General features: G+C 42.0%; 1 protein-coding gene across 9 annotated transcripts in view; it reads left to right on the top strand.

Annotated features, from left to right (window-relative positions):
* ablim3 (actin binding LIM protein family, member 3) overlaps positions 1-20,302 on the top strand; it is a 55,162-nt gene that overhangs the window by 29,528 nt on the left and 5,332 nt on the right. For 2 of the 9 annotated variants that reach the window (XM_008419568.3, XM_081611564.1), the window contains exons 4-17: positions 3,629-3,744; positions 6,633-6,759; positions 6,913-7,006; positions 10,743-10,830; positions 10,928-10,986; positions 11,086-11,157; positions 13,106-13,267; positions 15,167-15,196; positions 15,334-15,460; positions 16,446-16,541; positions 16,838-16,888; positions 19,468-19,602; positions 19,751-19,821; positions 20,011-20,179. In XM_008419568.3, coding sequence (XP_008417790.2) covers positions 3,629-3,744; positions 6,633-6,759; positions 6,913-7,006; positions 10,743-10,830; positions 10,928-10,986; positions 11,086-11,157; positions 13,106-13,267; positions 15,167-15,196; positions 15,334-15,460; positions 16,446-16,541; positions 16,838-16,888; positions 19,468-19,602; positions 19,751-19,821; positions 20,011-20,179 — 1,397 coding nt within the window. The remainder of the gene's footprint in view (positions 1-3,628; positions 3,745-6,632; positions 6,760-6,912; positions 7,007-10,742; positions 10,831-10,927; positions 10,987-11,085; positions 11,158-13,105; positions 13,268-15,166; positions 15,197-15,333; positions 15,461-16,445; positions 16,542-16,837; positions 16,889-19,467; positions 19,603-19,750; positions 19,822-20,010; positions 20,180-20,302) is intronic. The other 7 variants (XM_008419569.3, XM_008419572.3, XM_008419571.3 and 4 more) reach the window with 7 other exon arrangements.

Raw genomic sequence — 20,302 nt, 5'->3', positions numbered from 1 at the left:
ATCTAGAGAAAAACAAATACAGCCGGAGCCGACAACAAATAACACTTAGATGTTAGATGCCTTCACTGCTGTGTGTTTTCCAGCAATGCTCTATCATTCTGTCACTATTTATTCAGTGTTGGCAATTAATTTGTAAAACGGCATCGACTGTCCAACAAAAACTGGAATATTTAATTTGCACAGTGAGCCTACACAGTCTTCCCAAAGACTTCTCAAAGGAGGTGAGAAGATGAAGAGCAGGAGAGAAAAGATGGAAGTTCAAACCATCTCTCCATCAGTCATAATAACTGACTGTCAAGGATTAGATCTCTGACGATGACGTCTCTGTCCAGTTTTCTAACCGTACAGCAAGGCAGAGATTTTTAAAGAGAAATGGCAAAAGCAAACAAAGTGGATTGGCAGCGCTGGCCAAAACCTCATGGTGTCATCCAGGGCATGTTGCTGTGGAATATCATCTTTGCTGCCCAAGAATGTATCTGTTGGCGTGCCGTGACGATCATAAGACTGTCGTACTGCAGCAGTCTTCAGTCCTTCCTGCCACCAACGTCACCATCCACACCGACGCTGTGAAGATACTTGGATGACTTTCCTTACAACAGGAATAAATTTCCCTTTGGTTTAAATAAAGCACTTTTGAATTCAACTGAGTCACATCAAATTCAAATAAAACACAGAAATTTGTAATAAGAAAATATGTGAAAAAAGTAAATCGATTATGAATACTTTTTCTTTTATCATTTGCCATGTGCTCATCGTTTTCCTGGTTTACTGTTCTGCGTCTGATCTGGAGGAATTCATCAGCCCCCTGAGGGATAATAGAAGAACAGGGGACGTATTGTTGAGGCATTGAAAAGTCAATTTTCTTCTCTTTTGCCATGAGACAGGGCTTTGCATCTCATGACCACCCAGTCCTTCCTTTTGGAAATCAGGCAGTAGAAGGACGGTGACTAACTTTAGAGGCTTTAATCATTAAAGCAAATTCCATTTCAAATATCAAATGACTGGAAAGTGGGGTTGTTTTTTTAGCTGTTACGTGATTCAGATTAAACAACGTAAATCAACAGTTATTTGGATAAATAGCAGTTGGATAAATTGCCACGCAGTTGGATAAACCAAAATTAGGACGTCTCTTTCCTCTCTCAAACAAACAGTCGTCATCAGGCTCGAGTCCTCATGTCGTACCACATGGAAGTCTATTAAAAGCTCAGCTTGCGATTCAGATTTGTAGCTATCTGTCTTTCTCGCTGCTCGCATCAAAAACCACTCAGGTCTGTTTTGAAGCGTGATAGGTTTCGCATCAGGTGATCTTCAGTTTCCTCCCTCCAGGCGACTGGTGTGTTTTCCTCTTGTCAGAGATCTGTTTGACATTGCCGCTCGAGCCCGCCAGCTGTGGTCAAAGGAGGAAGAAAAAAAAAAGGAAAAAGGACAACCGCCACGAAGCGACCAGCGACAGTCAGTGGAGCAGCTCTGGTGGTGACAGGAAACGAGGACAGCGAACTGGAAGAGACGACGCCGAAGCCGCCGGGTCGACTTTATATCCGCTGTCAACTCTACTCGCACCCTCCTCTGCTCCCTTTGACTGTCCCCAGAATTCCCATCATCGTGTTCTCGCCCGCAACACTCCACTGCACCAAAAACTGCTTCAGTTCACCTTCACTGCTGAGCTACTGCTACTTTTCAGTGCTAACGTTCTTAAAAAGCACCAGTGATCAAAGCCACTGGGCTCATGTTAAAATACCAGAAATAACTTCCCCTTTTTGTGGTCAAGGGAAAAAAAATGGAAGAAAAAAAAAGTGCTGTCCATTAAATATGTAATAAGAGTAAATTTTTAAAGTGCTGAGAAAGGCTGACGACGCAAGAGTGTCTTGAGGGAGCAAAAGTAACGCAGGTAAAGACAAGGTCATAGACAGACTTTTCTGCACCATCGCAGCAGATTTAGTTCTTAAGCTGGAGTAGAAACTGAGAAGTTTTCGGTGAAACGCTCAGACATGAGCCGTGTCTGGACCACAGCGATGGAGCAGATAAAAAATAAAAGCCCAAGAAAGAGGCTGTAGGGCTCAAAATCAGATGGTTGTAGTTTTACTTTAGCTTGTTGGTTTATGTCTGGAAGAATTGAACGTAGAGGCAAATGTGGAACGAAGCGGTCAAATTGAACTTTTCGACCTCGCGCACAAAAAAACGCACGTGTAGCAGAAAACACGGAACGTCACCCTGAACACACCATCAGCAGAGTGACTAACAATGTTGGCAGTTTGGGGATGTTTTTCCTCCAGCGTCGGCAAGGAACCTTGTGAGATTTGAGATGGTGAGACTGGGAGGCGTTTCCGGTTGCAGCAGGAGAAATGACTCTTAAACATAGCAAGAGCAACAATGTAATGGATTTAGGCCAAACCTTTTCAGGGCTTACAAATTTGTACTTGCATTTCATCCTGCTGGACTGATCTGAAACGAAATTTTAAAAAGACGAGCAAATGTTATTTAAAGTTTTGTAACTGCTGGTTAACCTTGAGATATGAACAGCTAAAAGTTTGTGTATGGTTGTTGTTTTTTTGTTGTTTTTTTTTCCGTGTTTACTGAGGTCTTTGTTGAATAATTTGTGTTCTGGAATATCCCTGCTGGTTCTACTGCTCCCTTCGCTTGTTTGTTCCTTTCTGTTTTATGCATGAAAGTTTCCCATTTTAGAGTAGATGCAAAAAGAAACAGAATGAAAAAAATGGAGGTGAATGCAAAGTTTCCCAAATTTTGCATTCACCAAAAAAAACCTCAACTGCTGTGTACAATGGATGGTAGGCTTTTGCCAGGCTTGCCTGCGAACATCTCCGCAAGCCCTGCAGGAGACTTAAGCCTCCCTTCGGGGCCTTGGCTTCGGCTCCAGGACTCGGCGGGGAAGTAAAACGATTACTGTCGTCTGTGTCTTTTAAACAGCCTTCCTTAAGCCTTTTAGCTCCCCATTCATTCTTTCATCTCATCCAGTCATAAAGAAATCAAAGAAACGTGCCTCCTTGTGCGGGAGAAGAAAGGGAGTTCAGACATGCAGTAGAAAAAAGGATTTTATGGACCTTGTCTCGCTGTCATGTTGTTAGGCTCCGTACACATGTGCGTGTCTTCACGCTGATTTATTATGGTATAGCTTAGAGCCGTAAAGCAAACAGAGGCCTAGTGGTAACAGATGTGTGGGGAGTGAGTAAAGCGAGGTAATCCAGACAAGCTACTGTGGACTTGTGCGAGAAACGGGTGTTTAGGATTAGCATGCGCTCCACGCGGTCCTGCCTAATAAGTTTTGTTCTCGGCGAGAGAACTGGCTTTCCTTTTCTCCCCGAAGCCCATGGCAGCGTCCCATTATCGCCTCTTTAATCACAGAGAAGCCAGGTGCTCCAGTCACAATCAACCTCCTATTAACCCGTCACCGCAACTGTTTGCAAACGCATTTTCAGCTCCGCTACAGAGGCCAGGCTGCGTTCAGCTCCGCTGTCGGCAGCGTTAAGGTCTTCCCGTCAGCAGCCGGCAATTAATTGTGACCATGTTTGCTGTACTCAGTGATGTAAATGTTTGATACCTCTAAGCGTATCGTCTGCTATTATTTAACCTCTAATCTTCACCTTTTTTTATTTCTCCTTGTTCCCCTCAGCAAACCCTTCCCAATCGGAGACAGGGTGACGTTCAGCGGGAAGGACTGCGTGTGCCAGCAGTGCTCCCACACACTTGTCAAGTCAAATGAGCCCATCAAGATCCACGGGCCAAGCCGTGAGTTGAGCGTCCGCCTTGCTCTGTCTGTTCCGTTTAGGCCCACCAGGCACTGCAGTCTGCTCCATCCAAACACGCCTGGTTTGAAAGATCTCCTTTTTTTTTTTTTTTCTAATTTAGCTAATCGAGTGCCTGTCAAATCACTCATCGGGCCTCTCCTATTGATCTGGCAGCTTACAGTCATTCAACAAATGCAATATTTACTTTGTGTTGCTGACACTTAGCGGGTGGAGAAGCTTAGATGTTCTTTCCACACTCGTGCTCTGCTGCACTTGGACTTGCTCTTTCCTGTCCCTTCGAATTAGGAAAGGCCTTGTTAGGCAAAAGGCAAGAAAGGGAATGTATACGATCATGCAGCACCGTGACAGTAGCTGATGATGAATTGTTTTAAATGTGGCAGGCGGTAGGCACATTGTCTCGCACAGTTTGTGCAATTTAAGCAGATGGTGAAGTGGGAATGGATGCAGTGTCTCCCAGATTGCTCCATTTAGACAAATAAAAAGGCAAACAGCTCCCCAGGTACAGTGTTTATCACTCTGCATTATGAGGGAACACTGTGAGTGGGAAGTGCAAACAATAGAAATGAACCACTTTTTTTTTTTTTCAATTGCTTGAATTATATAAAAAAAGGTAATATAACTTATAACCACAGTCGTTCAACTACAACTTAGAAAATGCAAAGCGGTTGTCTTAGGAAGCTTTCCCTTGAAAAATGACTGTGTGAATGTGAGCTTTGCTATGCATGACATAAGTCCTCCTTCTTGTTCAGTCACAACCAAAAACAAGGTAGCAAAAATATGGTTAAAAAATGTTTTTATGCAATTAGTATTGTAAACTTAAGTGATTTGGGAGAATCATATTCAATAAAAAAAATTTTTCAGAATAGCACCATTTACAGTGAGGTTTAACTTTTTTTTCTCCCCAAACAAATTTGCATCACTTCAATTTGTGTCAGTACAAACCACTAAAATGTCCAAGTTCAGACAATCAAATTTTAACTATGATACGGTACAGTCCAATTTAGACCTTTGTTCCTTTGTTTAATGACAAGTTGCATAAAATTATCTATCGAAAGAATGAATAGAAGAAAACATTGCTCCATCGGAATATGAAGAAACAGTTTGTCCTGTAAATTGTATGTTAATTAAATATTTGTTCACTCATCACATCAAATAACTTGACATGAACAGAATTAGTTTTATTCAGAGACCAAAAAGCAAACAGAAGATATTACAAGCAGATTCCTCGTGTTGCTTTTCAGTCTTAATCTAGCATCACATTGTTAACTTGATAGAAGTGAGAGTGGAGAGGAACAAATCCTGTTTTTGAAAGTCATGTGGAAGTACAGTATATGTTATATGGAAAGAAAACAAGGTAGTAAGCACTTTAAGAACATGGAGTCTCTCTCCCCTGCCAGAGCCACAGGACAGGCCCAGTGAGTGGTTAGACAGGCACTCGATTAGCTAAATTAGAAAAAAAACAACAACTTAGCATCAACAGCTAAGTTAATTTCTTTCAGGATAGATGTACCTTCTTTTCATTCCTAGGAAGAGGAACATAAAGGTTCCTTTAGCTAGACCAAATCATAAGTTACAATAATACATATATATATATAATTATTATTTGTATAAAAGTTAAAAATACACTTTATTTTTTACTTTTTTACTGCATGATGGTTTACGATACCCACATAGTTAAAGTCCTTCATTGTCCCTGGCCTGTTGGGGAACTTTGTTTTATATCCTCTTCCTTATTCATTCTGTATATTCTTTCCTGACCCGTCCTATAAATTGATCTTTTCCTTTTTTTTTTTTTTATGGAGGTTTGCCTCCACGTTAATTTAGCAACTGCAGTAAATCAGCAATAAATGCCAGGGCAGCCCTGCGCAGCATATGGGTATTCGTCCCAGCGTGATAATAGAAGAGTCGCCGTGATCGACAGAGGAGGTGTTGCTTTACTTATTTATGGAACGCTTCAGCCGATGGCCAGAATGTGATTTGTTCCTGTTTTTTACCTGTGCAGTTTGTAAGCAGAAAACTGCCTTGTTTTCTGCATTGTTTGTTAATCAGAATGAAAGTGTGCATGTGCAAAGAAAATGAGCACTTTGAACCACACAACTCTGTTTGTTGTTGCATTGAGCGTTTTTCCTCTACGTTTATATCTTCTAGAGCAGAAAATGTTGCTGTCGACACGGTCACTGGTCAGGGCCAATCAGGCTGAAAATCACCAGCATTCCTTGATTCAACCATCCGTAATTGTTGCAGGATTTAATTTACGTGGTAATGCAGAATGTGTGCAGTCCCTAAATGTAAAACGTTGCGTCCGCACCGGGTCAAATTAGCTCTTTACACTTTAGTGACGACGCCACGAAGATTTTTGTGGATGTAAAAGCCTGAGTGAGTAAAAATTCAAGGTTTGGCTGATTGTTTGTAGGCTAAAAAGGCAGAGTCATGCAGTTCTTGGCGATGCGTTGACTTCTGTTTGAGGGCATGGGCTGGGTCAGAAAAGGTTAAGCTGAGCAAAGTGTCTCCCAAATGGAAACAAATGGGAAGCACTGACCTCATTTCATTTTTTTTTTTTTTTTTTTTTTTAGCTGTGCAGCCATGCATCATTTGCAAGCTTTGAGCTGTCCTGTCTGCTTTCCTTACGCAGCCTGCGATGGTCACACCTGCTGGGGCAAACGCCTCAGGGCAGCTAAATGACCAATATGCTTTAATGTGGGAGAACGCTGACTTGAAAAACAAGACGCAGAAAGTGTTGAAAGAAGGTTGTTTTCACAGCTAAAGCTCGCTCACCTCCTCGTCGGGTTTGCGTGCTTCTTCCTCGTTTTTTTTTTTTTTTCTTTGTCCCCGTTCATCTGTTTTGTCTCGTCTTCCTCTTTTTTCCAGACTGTGCTGGGTGTGGAGCAGAGATCAAACAGGGTCAGTCTCTCCTGGCACTGGAGAAACAGTGGCACGTCAGCTGCTTCAGATGTCGGACGTGCAACATGGTTCTCACGGGGGAATACATCAGCAAGTGAGTGCGTAGAGACGGGGGGGTGAGGGGGCGACGCGGCGTTTCCAGCCGCTTCCTCCATCTCCGGTTTCCCTCTCAGGGCCAGAGCAGGACGAGTTGTGCATTTCGGCCCAGAAAATGGAAGAAACGCCTTTTATGTTTTCTGTGATGCAGGGACGGAGCGCCGTACTGTGAAGCGGATTACCACGCCCAGTACGGGGTGAAATGTGAAACGTGTAACAGATACATCAGCGGACGGGTTCTGGAGGTGAGATTGGAGCATGAACTGATGAAATTGAAATCCAAACGGAGAGATTAAAGGTATTAACTTGGTGCAAATCAGCATTATCAGAGTTAAACAGCAGCATTTCGCTCTCAGCTCAGACTACGTTCCACTGAGCTTTAGGGGAGCGGGAGGTTTAAGATCAAGGGACGATAAGTAGCTTAAAATAAATCAGATTCATTTCATCTGTCAGTATTTCTACTCCCAACATTTTTGGAGGAGATAACAGGTCTACCTGCATAAACAGGGAGGGAGTAAAAAGTTGCACCAAATTCTGCAAGAAGTTAAGAGGAAAATTGGGAAGCTATAAAAAGATTTGAGGGGGGGGAGTAGTGAGGGAAAAAGATGGCTGAAGGAGAGACAGACGTTGAGAGCAATTTCTGCTGTGATAAAAAAATCCCCATTTGTGCTTTTATGCCAAAGTAGTCAGCGTTTGAAAGGAGGGCTGCAGTGGAAAATGAGCTCAGGGTGAACGCTAACAAAAAGGCTCTGGGGAAAAAATAAAAAAAAAGAAGGTGAGGGAAAAACTGTTACAATAGTGGAGGCAAAAATGATTAAAGTCATTATGCACCGGTGCTAATTAAATGTTTTGGAAGATTCTCTAGAAGTGTTTCTTTTTTTTTTTACTTTCATGAAAATGCGTGGTTAAAAAGAATTGGTGGACGAAAAGAAAAAACATACAAACACCAACACACACTGCACCTCGTCATCCCTGTGGTCCTTTGCTTGTCAGAACTGCTGGTGTGAAGTGCTTTGTTCCTGACTGCCAGCCTCTCTGGGCTATTTATAGACATGAGGACATGTCTGCTTTTATCCGCAAGTCTCTCTCTCTTTTTTTTGTTTTTTTCCCCTACAGCACTCTGCAAAAGTACAGACACACCTTGACCTTTTTTTTTTTTTTCATATTTTTTGGACACTTTCGACAAAACCTTTAATTGTGATTTTTATGTAATTAACAGCTTCTGAGGTGGATGGAATATGACTCCCTAGCAAAACATTTTTGCAAATAGAATATGACAAAGCTGATGATTCCCCCTTTTTTTTATCTTGTTACCTATGAAAAAAAGTACATGCAATCCTGTTTTGTTTCACAAGTACAAATCTGTGAAAGTTTGGCGTTCCCTCTTATTGACGATCTTAAATAACAAAACTCAACGAATCAGAATTAACTTCAGCATGAATTCGGCTGTCCTGGGGGCTTGCTGGTATTCAGATACGAACACGGTAACCGTGGAGGAGCTGCAGGGAGAAGGTGTCAAAAGGACAGCTGTTCATCAATCACTCCACAAACGTGGTCTATAAGGAAAAGGCCCAGAAAGAAAGCGATTGGTGGAAGGAAGTCCCTTTTCTGGCAGCTTGACACAATCCATCTGGGGCATGGGGAGGAAGGTGTTCAGGGTCAGATAAGAACAAAACTGAACTTTTGGGCTACGTTCAAAATATTGTGTGTGAAGGAAAACTAGCACTGCTGCTCACCCTGAGCAACTGCATCCATATGGTGAAAAACTGTGGCGGCAGCATCGTGCTGTTTTTTTTAGTTTTTTTTTTTTTAGAACTGATGTAGAAGCTGTCAGAGTTGATGGGACGTGTGTGCAGCTGTTAGAAACCGTAACTAGAAATGTAATCTTTCACTTCATTGTGACTTTATCACTTAAAATCCCAATAAAATGGGGAGAAAAAATGTTCTCTGTTTGTATCAGCAAAGCATTGCCCCCTTTTCTTTGATGCTGCGTGTTAAAGCTGGAGAAGCTTGAGGAATTGCTCCTGGTCGGTTGTATTTTTGCAGTAATACATTTGTGGAAAATGAAAAGCTGCATCGTTAAGTCTACTAAATTTATCCTAATGTTCTCAAGTTTTCTTGAGCCCTGTAATTAAGCATTTGTCTTCTTCCCTACTGCACGCCACAGACCTAGACTAATTGGTGTGCGTTACTGATTATGCTTCATCTGCAAAAATATTGACCTGATATTGAGTTCAACTTTTCAAAACCATTTAATTTAATGAGCAGTCCTTTTTTTTTTTTTTTTTTTAAGTCTAGGCTTAGAGAGAGAGAGAGAGTAAGAAGTAGGATCATTATACACCGTTACCTCTCAATAAATTCAGCAGCCTATAAATGCCCCTACTGAGAATAGGTGCATCATTAGAAACTGTTTGAACGGACACAGTTTCGCCTGATGACGGTAAACACTCTGAAAACAGGACATGGAAGTAATTCATGTGTTCCCCTAGCCTTTCCTTTCACAGTAACCCGAGTGCCTAAAACAGCTTTGGCCCTGGTATTCTGAGACGCTACTTGTAGACAATTGGGAATCCAGCTTTACGCTGTTCCTGTTCCTATTCCTATTCCTGTAGATCACGTAAAGCTATCTCTTCTAATAGGAGCAGAAAAAAAATCAGCGAGGCATGAAATTACATAAAAATGATACTCCCAGCACACACACACACACACACACACACATACACAGTTGTGTTTTCGTGTCTTGTGGGGACTTTACATTGACATCCGTTCATTTTCTGCAGCCCTATCATAACCCTACCCCTATCCATCACATCCCTAACCCCAAAAACAGCATTTCCCCTTATGGGGACCGGGATTTGTCCCCACAAGAAGCAGTGCTCCCCGCAACCCTACAGTGTAGACAGAAATAGGGCTCCACAAGGATATAAAAACCTGGCTCACACACACACACTAGGCCATGCTCCTATAAATAGAATTCTGGAATGGTGTGTGAGAGCAGACTGAGGTGAGAGGACGTGGCCACGCCTCAGTCATTGACACTGCAGAAGCACATCTGGTCCATGAAGTCACCTTCGCCTCCTACATGTGTATATATGCAGGTCCCCTTAACAAGGTGCTTCACATTATTGAGCCCTTAATCAAATTAGATGCTGTTTTCTGCAAAAAATATTCATCACAAGCTTCAACTTTTTCACATTTGGTCCTAATACAGCCAACAATTCAGTGTCTATTAGTGGGGTTTTTTGTTGTTGTTGTTTTTTTTTTTTATCAGATCAACACAAAGTAGTTCATAAGTTTTTCACAGTTTTTTTTGGAGAACATTAGTTCATGAAGCTTCATGAATACCAGGTAATAAAAGTAGACAGGTCGGATCATAAAACCTATATCCCAAGGTTTGGGCATCTCACAGAGGACTGTTCAATTCTTCAACCAAAAATGGAAAAGCATGCAGTTGGTCTAAGTGCATGTTTACTACGACATGGCAGCCACCTAAACTGTGGGGTTGGGCAAGGTAAGCAATAATCTAATATAAACAACACAGAGGTCCGTCATAACTTTGGAAAGATTGCAGAGATCCTCAGATTAGCTTTGACTTCACAAGTTTACCCTTCATGGAAGAATGGCTGAAGGGAAGCTATTGTCAAAAAACATACAACTCATTTACAGTTTTAGAAAATGCAACTTTAACTGCAGGGAAAGGTTGTTTTATTAACTACTGCTTGCGCACGTGCCAAACTTTAGGCGCTATGTTTTGTTCGTTTTGAATTTGCTCCTTGGGTGTGACTGCAGCATGAAACGGCACAAGGCTTTCCAGTGATGTCTCAACACAACGAGGTCGCTGGAGGTCAGGTGACGCACTCTGGGAAAACATACGGAGACAATGTCCAGCACGAGACGGTTCAACATCTTGTAGATTAACCCCTTAGTCTGTGAGGTACTTCGTTATGATAATTTATGCTCAGTCACTCCTCTTTCTCTCAGGCAGGAGGGAAGCATTACCATCCGACGTGTGCTCGATGTGCCCGCTGTAACACAATGTTCAAAGAAGGGGAAGAGATGTACCTGACAGGTGAATCTCTGACTGCATCAGCACAAGAAGCTGGCATGCTCACTCAGAAATAACCAGAGTAGATGAACGCACGGCATGCTTTCCTCCTTGTCGTCAGGTTGCGAGGTGTGGCACCCGTTATGCAAGCAGGCCGCGAGGGCAGAGCGAAGACTCAGGGTGAGCTGGGGCTTTCGCAGAAAAGCTTCGGATAGATAAAAATGTGACTTGACTTGACTTTAGGTCTTCATCTTTCTTCGTCTGGCGTTTTCCTCACAGCACAGACGCCTGTCGGAGACCTCCATCTCACCGCCAGGATCCTCCATAGGTTCTCCCAGCAGAGTTATATGTGTAAGTAACCAATACATCTACCAGCTTCTAGTCACTATTCCACATATAAGCCATATTTAAGTTCATTCGGTACCCCAGAAACAGCATTCGACCATGAAAGTTGGATTTTTGAGCACTGAAACACAAGGCCCCTTTACTCCCTTGGCCTGTTCACCTGTCTATGTCTTACCTCATCTGATTATGGTTTAAGTGTCTTGTGAAGCTGCTTGGTGGCAAACTCAACACTTTTGATCACTTTGTTTGTTTTATCATCCGGTGTTCTGTTCTCTAAAGTATTTAGCATTGTAAGCTAGTTTTATGAGCTAGTTTTGTTTTGTTTTTGTTTTTTATTTCAGCTGTGCCAAGGTTTGATTTGAGATCAGAGAGCTCCCGAGACAGAACAGTGTTTTAGTGTTACATTTAGTCCAGAAAGTCCTTCCATTATGAGAAGTAAGAGAATTTGAGTTGAGTTTAACTCTGTTAGGCAATAAAATGAAGTTTATCCCTTCCTGACAGAGTTTCAGAGATTCACAATGACTTGTAGAAGTTTTCATGCCCTTTAACATTTTTTCTTTATCTTTCACATCATAATAACACATTTCAATATATATTTTTTTGTCATTAACCAACATAAAGTCATGCAGCATTTGCATGTGAAATAAACTCTATTTAAAAATTTGTGCTCAGTTCTCCTCAGCAAAAACCTGGTTGTTGTCCAGCTGGAAAATGAACTTCTGCCAACCAACTCAAATATTTTTGCAGTCTCTAACAATTCTTCTTCCAGAATTACTTTGTTTTTGGGTCTGTCTGGCTTTTGGTTATCTTCCTGAGCCAATGTAAAGAAAAGCCTCCCCACAACTTGATGCCTTTGCCATCATATTTAACACTGGAGATGACATAAAAGTTGTCATCTACAATGATATTTTGCGAGTCAGGAAGTTATATTTAAGTCTCATGTGACTAGACCACAAACTTGCACAGCCTTACTGTGTGATTCCTTTTTTTTTTTTTTTTTTTTTTTTTTTTTAGGTCTTTCTATGTAAAGAGTTTGAAAACCATTTCTGTTTTGCCACTTCACAATTATGCACTACTTTCTGTTGGTGGCATCACATTAAACCCTAATACAACGAGCTGGAATTTCAGGTTGTGATATAAGCAAATGACTCAAATGGGTGTGAAAACTTTGCAAAGGCAATATAAAACTCCCTTGAGCGTATAGAAAAACGACCGCTATTGTGAAGCTAAGTGGGGTTAGCAAGAGAAAAACAGTTAGAACTTTCCCGGTGACTGAAGTTATATATTTAGTCATCTATGTAACATAGAGAGAAAGCAATTTACGATGTCTAACAAGAGCTGAGCGGATATACAGATGTGCAGAAAGCAATAAATGTAACAGTTGTCACTGCGCAGAGCTCGGAGTTGGACCAGGTCCATCGTTTTAACAGCCATCAGCCTGCTGCTTGGCACTCTGCTGAGCGCTGCTCTATGTGACAGCTACATTTGCATGTCGGCGCTCGTCTGCATGCGTGCAGGTCTCGCTGCTCCCTGCCCTTCCTTACTCTGCTCCTCTCACATAATCGATGACCTTTCTGTTTAAGGTGATGGATGATGGAGAATCGCAGTGTAAGCAAGCGTGTCGTGCGTACTGTCTCCTCTCCCTCTCCCCTCCTTCCTCCTGCTTGTGACTGTCCGTGCTTCTCCGTCCTTATTTCCGACAAAAGCCCAGCTCCCTGTGGTCAACAGCTCTGCCAAGCTCTGCTGTGTGCATGTGCTTGTTTGTCTGTTGTTTTTTTTTTTTCTTGTTTTTTTTTTTGGCTTGTGCATGCTCGATCAGCTTTCATTGCTCCTCGCCGCCACCGGAGCTCGCGTCGCAACGTGTGACCATTTGTTGTCCATGTGGTTGACCGTCTTGTCTTGTTGCTGCTGTCTCTGTCTGTGGTCGGTGGGTGTGTGTGTGTCCTCTCTCCAGGCCAGAGTGGAGAATGAGATCTTTGATTATAAGGACCTTGCTGCCCTGCCAAAGGTCAAGGCCATATATGAGGTCCAGCAGCCAGATCTCATATCCTCCTCATACCAGCCATTCCACAGATACACCTCTGATGAAAGGCTAGACACTTTCACCTATGGGGAGGTACTGTTGCCACACACATGCTGTCTAATGAACCATGGTGTTGTTCCCGTCTATTTTCTATTTTTAAGATTTTTAAGCAGCAAACATTTCTGCAAGTGGTTTAGATCGGTTTTTATTTGGCAAAACATGATGTTTTAAATATTATATCTATATTTATTAGTAAATGAATGACCACAAAATGCTTCATCAATTTATATGACTGTCTTTAGCCATTCGAATGTACCGATACCACATCCCAGACTGACCATTTGTTAAAATCTGCTTGAAAACTGGGGACAGTCACTGATATTCCACCTGAAACAAGATTAGCTTTATCCTTTATAAATGGGAAACACAGTGGATTCAAGACCATGACAAATTGTGTTATTGGACACATAACCTGAAAAACAAAGGAAATGTGTTTAAGTAAATAATATGGAAAACCTGGTTGCATATTTGACAAATGTTTGTTTTGTTTGATTTTTTTTCCTGCACCTTTTGGTTCAGTTTCATCATTTGGTATTTTTGGGTAAATTTCAACTTCCTAAGAAGGATTATCATAACATTTACTCATTTGCGTCCTCTAGCTGAACCCAGGGTTTAAAAGAACTTGAAATGACGAACAGAATCTCATTGTACAAAGGTATTTGTCAGGACAAGGGGACAATTGTAACTTTACAAAGACTGGGTGATTCTCCAAAAGTGATGAAAACACAAGACTGAAACTTATCTGGGAGGAAGACAAGAAACAAACAGGCAATCAGGAGGGAGCTGTACAAATTATTGCTACATGTCACTACAGTTTCTTGCATATTTTTGTCCAGATTAAAGGACAAACTATAGAGCAGAAACATTTTCTTTCAATAAAAATGTCCTGGTTTGGCTAAAATATTCTAAAAGTTTTTGGGAGAATTGTCTTAAGGTCTGGCAAAGTTACATTTCACTTTCAAAAGATGTGATTGACTTAAAAAAGATACCACACTGGCTGTAAAATATGGTAAATAATTACTATAATATGGATTTTGTAATTGGATTTCCGCTTAAAATCAAGGACCTTTCCATTAGTCATGCAGATTTGACCCAAACGTATCTGGTGTCTGTCCAGAATAAAATCTGATAATAAAAAAGTCAGCTCGAAGAAGGCTGCAAAGATGTGGCACAGTAACATGGTTTTGCCACAGACTGCCTGTTTGTGTTTTGAAAAATTGGGTTTTTCAACAAATTATTAGCTTTAGAAAGTGCACAGTGCACCTTTTGTGTTTATTGGCTTCAGTTCATGATAATTAATAAGTAATTAACTTGGTTCTTTTTTCTTTACTGTATAAATATTAGAGTGACGTTTCTGTAAATCCTGAAAGGTTATAGTCTAATAGCTTTATAACACAAAAACTGGACTTTTTGAAAGATGTTTGAAATCCAGTGCCTCACACATGCAGCTTCACTTCTCCACAAATAACTTCTTCACGGTTCATCTGATTGTGTTTTCATCTGAAGCAGAGGCCGAGAGGTTAGACAAACATCGGCATGCTTATATAATGTGTTTTAATATGACTTGTTGATGATTCATCCTGTAATATCTCTTTTTTTTTAGAGGTAGCATTTTTACCAATTTTTTTTTTTTCGGTTTTGTGATCTTTGGTTTGCAGCAGCAGCTCTGACTGCTGCTAAAAACAGTAGTTTTTATTTTTATTTTTATCAATTATATGAGTAACAGAGGTTAGCCCAACTTTATATACTGACCACATGAAATTGTTTGAAAAATCTTTTTTGTTTCGGTATGAATTCCAAATGTTTACCCTCTATTACTGACTTTTTTTCCTACTCTTGCAAAATCCTTTTAGCCTTTAACACACAGCCTAATGTTCATTTTATTTACATTTGAGTCTAAATTGTTATTGTCTGTCTCCATTGGTTCCACAGTCCCTTGGAAATCTCTCTCCGTATTCTCAGGTAAGCGTTTTTGGTTTGAATCAAGTGGAAGAGCGGGTTCCAATAAGTAAACTATTGTCAGAGTTTCTGTGGTTTGTTGTTCTTTATTCTTACACCCCTATGAGTTGAGACGTAACTTCATTTATTTGTCGTTGTAGGATTATGACCATCCGGATGCAAAGCAGCTCCGATGCCCCATTCAAGGTTATATTGACTCCCCGACCTACAGTCGTCAAGGCATGTCACCCATCATGCCTCGCTCTCCACAGCACTTTGTCTACCCTGGTGAGAAAAGTAGTGTGTAGCTCAAATTGTTTTCTTGTTGTTTTCTTTACAATACCTGTTGTCAAAAGTAGTTTTTTTTTAGGTCTTAACCACAAACTTAAATTAATTTTATTGGGAATTTATGCGACAGACCACCAGGAATTATGGTGGCAGCGCCACTCTCTGGGGATGCTTATCTTCAGCAAAGGACAGGGAAGCTGGTCCACTTTAATAGGACTGAAAGAGCTAAACACTGGATGCCAGTCGAAGAAAAGCTTCTGGAGGCTTCACAAGGCATCAGAGTTTTGCATTCCTGCATGAGAATAACTCCAAAAAGGATAGTCAGAGGTACTATGGAGTTGTTTAAATCAGCGCATATTCATGTACGGTCCAAAGTAGCGACCTAAATATAATGCGGAATCTGTAACAGGACTTATGATGCTCCAGTCAGCCTGACTGAGCTTGGGCAAAGACAAAATGGTCAAATTAGTCAGTCACGTTGGCCTGTCACATAAAATCCCTATAAATGCAGCGATGTCTGTGGTTGGAAATTGACGAAAAACAAAAACAGTTCAAGGGTATGAATGTTTTATAGGAACTGTGCAGTTGCTAATACTGTAGAATTTCAGAAATTTCCATGATTTTACCATCAACATGCCTGTTCAGTAGTTACAAAAGCCCTAAATGATTCTAATGGGGTCAGCATAGCTTACCTCCCGATAACAGAATGTTGCTGTTTTTGTTTGGCTGCTTCATTTGCTGGACTTGCTCCTCTGCTGGCATTTCATGTTACTCTTACACTTGTGCAGTGGCGCCGTTGATCCTGCAATTGGAAAGCTGCTCTGTAAACAAGCTCAATAGTACTTTGCATTACACAAGTGGAAAAGTTATTCTTGCTCATTTGCAAATGTTGACAAATATCTGAGCGCATTTCATTCGCATGTGTCAACACCTTTTTCCTCATGCTCATGTCTCCTTTACTCTGACTGGCTGTGGCTGGCTACAGGCTCTGAGAGTCGCAGGAGTTCACCCTGTTATGGCCAAGAGGGGCGATCAAGCACACCCACCACAAACCAGCCCCCTAAACATTTTCATGTTCCAGGTAGGCATTCACATCTGCCCCGCCCCCCACTGCAGCTGCCACCACTCTCAACTTTTTCCTTTTCCTTTCTTTTCAGTGAATGCCATCAGTCGCAGTTTGCTAATGCCAAAGCATTCTGACTATTGATGTTGTGCGTGTGGCAAAATATGATCGAGTTGTGTTTCTTTGCAACAAATTCTTGTTCGTTCATTTCCCTCTCTTCTACCTTCCACCCCACAAACCCAGTAGAGATTCACAGCCTCTCCCTTTGACGCTCCTTCACGTTTCACCTCTCCGTCTCCTGTTTCTCTCCTCAGCCACAGGGGATCCCAACATCTACAGGAAGCCGCCCATCTATAAGAGAACGGGTACAGTTTAGTTCGGTCCCGCCTCGGCCTACCCTCCCCGTTCCTGTCAGTTTAGTCGTGCCGTGGTCGTGCTCCTCTTCGGCTTCTCCCCCGATGCTCCTCCTCGGCATCGGCGTAGCTTGTAACCCCCGCTTTGCAGCGAGAATTCAGAAGCGCAGAAACGCGCTTACTGAGTTTGTTCTCGGAGCCGGGGGAAAAAAAGATCTGTTGGTATCATTTGCATTTGTGGCAGTAGCTAAATGTGGAAGAGCTGTGTTTCATGTGCATGCCAGAAACATCATGATCCTACTTCTGCACACAGTCCATGACGAGTTCTCGACAGGAAAGTAAAGTGGAGAGAGGGATGCGAATGAAGGAAGGGGTTTTGTTCAGGCTCAGTCCTCCGAGAACAGAACGGAGCCAAACAGAGAACGGTGCAAAACCGAATTAGAAAAGCAACTTGTTTTGGCCCGTTTACTGTATTTCCCAGCCGGCAGACATGTTGGCGATCCTAGCCGTGCATTTGTGCCGTCGTTTATCCAACTGGCACTCTGGCGTAGTTAACACAAGATGCTTTTTAGCCATTTTTCACAAATCATTAAACCCAAATGCTACTCCGCCATCTGTATAGCATGCTTCAGTGCATAATTAAAGATTCGCTGTCCTCTCGTCACACTGCACTCCAAAAGGCTTTTTCAGCTGAGCGTCACGGGATCTGCAGACTGACGACGGTTTATCTCCTCCCTTGTCCTGCATGCTCGTCCGTGCTGTGGGTCAGTGAGCGTGTCGACCCGTAAATAGACGTCGTGTACCACCCTATGTTTCTCAGCTCGAAAGATTATTTCATCACTGGTCAAAATGTTTTCCTTGGAAGTAAGAATTTTTCAAAAAATCTGTAACCCTTTACCTTGTGTCATCAATCCTAAGTGTCCTTTATGCTCTGCTAAAGTGACGTTCATTATTTAATTCTCTAAATTCAGATCTTCACAGATTTAGACCTTAAGTCTAATTTTCCAGTTCATTTTTTTTTTTTACATCAAGGCCAGTAATGAATGAATCATTTAGCCGGCTTGCAGCACATGATGCAAAAAGGCCGCGTGGAAAGCCTTCCCGGCTTTGTGCTCATCCGAGCAAAGCTGTCACATTCTCTCACCTCCCTCAGGGATGCTTCAATAATGTTTCCCTTTTCTTTTTGCCTTCTTTTTTTATTGCATCCAATCACTTTTATTCACTTCCCTCCACCCTCTGCTCCACTTTGCGCGGTGACCTTGCCTCTGTAAGTATCCCCCTCCTCTCGCTGTTTAACTCAAGTCTCAGTGGATGGATGATTCCTATGTGTGTGTGTGTGTGTGCCTCTGTGTGCCCGCGTGTCCGTTGGCGTTCAGTTGAGCCGAAAGTACTGAATGTGTCGTGAAGACGAGCGTAGCATCATTTGTCATGCACGCAGGTATTCAGTGCGTTATGGATTGGGAGGCTGGTGTGGCTAATGGCTGGCAGAATGAAGAGTGATCTATGTGACATTACAGTCCATGCGTTATCGCCCCTTTACATCTATCGACTGCGCTCAAGTGCAGAGCGGCGTCCGTGTCACGGCGTTGTGGTGCTTGCAAAACGACCGTGTGCTTCGGGCTAAGCTGTAACTGAACCCACTTCTAATCCGACTTGTTGTCCTGCTGCCATTGGCTGAAAGTATTGATCTCTGCTGACAGTGAAAACGGCGCATGTGACATCTGGGAAAATGTAGTGTAAAATTACACCAGCAATGTATACTCTGCTTTTTTTTTTTTTTTATCCCAGTGAAGCCGTCTGTTTGAAAGTGATTTATGCTAAAATGCTGGAAAAGCTTTCCAGACTGAGAACAAGTTGAATAAAGCAATAATTTTTCTTTAATTCATTTGTGATTATCTGTTCAATGTAGTTGCAGAGTGCATGAGCAAACTCGATCGTTAACTCGAGAATCTCCATTTGGTACTAGTGACGTATATTTATTTACAAAATGCTCAGAGCCGCACATATTAGCACGTCTAAAAACTGCTATGGAATAAAATAGTAATTTTTCAGTTTACATATATATTTTTAATATCCATAAGTTTTATTCAGTAATTTGTGACCGTTTCTCTCGAAGGCCGCACTTAGTCTGGACAAGAAAATCTCTTTCTGTACCACCAACACAAATGTAATGCGCAGACTTTGACAAACACTATTAGCACTTTAACTAGACTAAGATTTAGTCTTTCTGTTTCAAGCACTCCCTTTGGGTGTGGCACGAAACAAAGGATGAATGTGGATGAGGACGTCACGCCAGTTGTCAACCACAGCAGAGCATCTCTTACCCTGTGGGCTTGTTTTCCTTGTACTGATTAAATTTACTTGAACGACAGGTTAGATTTTTCTCTGAATCGCAGTAAGACATTGTCGAAATGCAGTAAAAATCGATCAGCTTTAAAGCCCTTCAGAGTGCGCGATTTAGAGGTTTGTCATCATAATCCGACAAGGTATATTATTAAGAATGAAGCTGTTAAATGGTATTTAGTGTTAGGTGATGGTTACATATATGAATGACTTTTAACTGTATGTTGGTTTTTTCCTGTTTGTTCCAGACAATCATGCGGAATCAGCCACTAAAAGCAGAACGAGTGAGGATATCCTCCGATCCTCCAGCCTGTCCACCTACTCTCCAGAGCCATACACGCAGTCTGAGTCGGACTATTACCCGTACACCAGCTCCCCGAGAGGTAAAGAGCTGTCAAGCTGCTTCTTATTCGTTTTTTATTTTATTATTTTCTTCACTCGCTCACTTTGTTGTTGCTGTTTTTTTTACTCTGAGCTACTTTTACATATAAGGGAAATCTCTTTTATGTCATTTCGCTCTCTCTCTCTCAGCCTACCGGGCGCCACGGCGACGCTTCTCGACGGGAGGAGATGAAGAGAGTTGGAGTCAGGGTCTTCAAAGAGTGAGAGCTCCACTGTTTTCTCTCTCCCTTTCTTCAGAAAGTGATTAAAGTGACAGTTCTCCTCTGTAAAGAAGCAAAAAAAAAGGCTTCTTTTTTTTATGACACCAAAAATCACTTCTTGTATTTAAGGAGTCTTCCTTGTCTTCTCATTTTTTCCTGTTGCCCCCCCGCACTGTCTTTCCTTTAAAGATTGGGAGTGGCATCGGACGGATGATCCTCAAGGAGGAGATGAAAGCGAGATCTGGTTCCTATGACAACGACCCCTGGGGCAGCGCGAGGAATTCTCGTTGCGGGAGCAAGGAAACACTGAACACGACGGGCTACGGCACGACGGCGTACAACAACACCATCAACGGCTGTGAGGATAATCCCCGCCCTTCTACCCCCCCTGCACTCTGGCTCCTCTTCCACTCCCTGTCTTAAAGTTCACAATCACTTGCAGCTCTGGCCGCGGCTGCTGTTCCGCCTCACCCCTACCCAT

This window comes from Poecilia reticulata, chromosome 10 (assembly GCF_904066995.2).
Source record: "Poecilia reticulata chromosome 10, P_reticulata-male-v2, whole genome shotgun sequence".
Lineage (NCBI taxonomy): Eukaryota > Metazoa > Chordata > Actinopteri > Cyprinodontiformes > Poeciliidae > Poecilia > Poecilia reticulata.
Note: the sequence above shows the minus strand (reverse complement) of the source record. Positions and strands in the feature narration are given on the sequence as shown.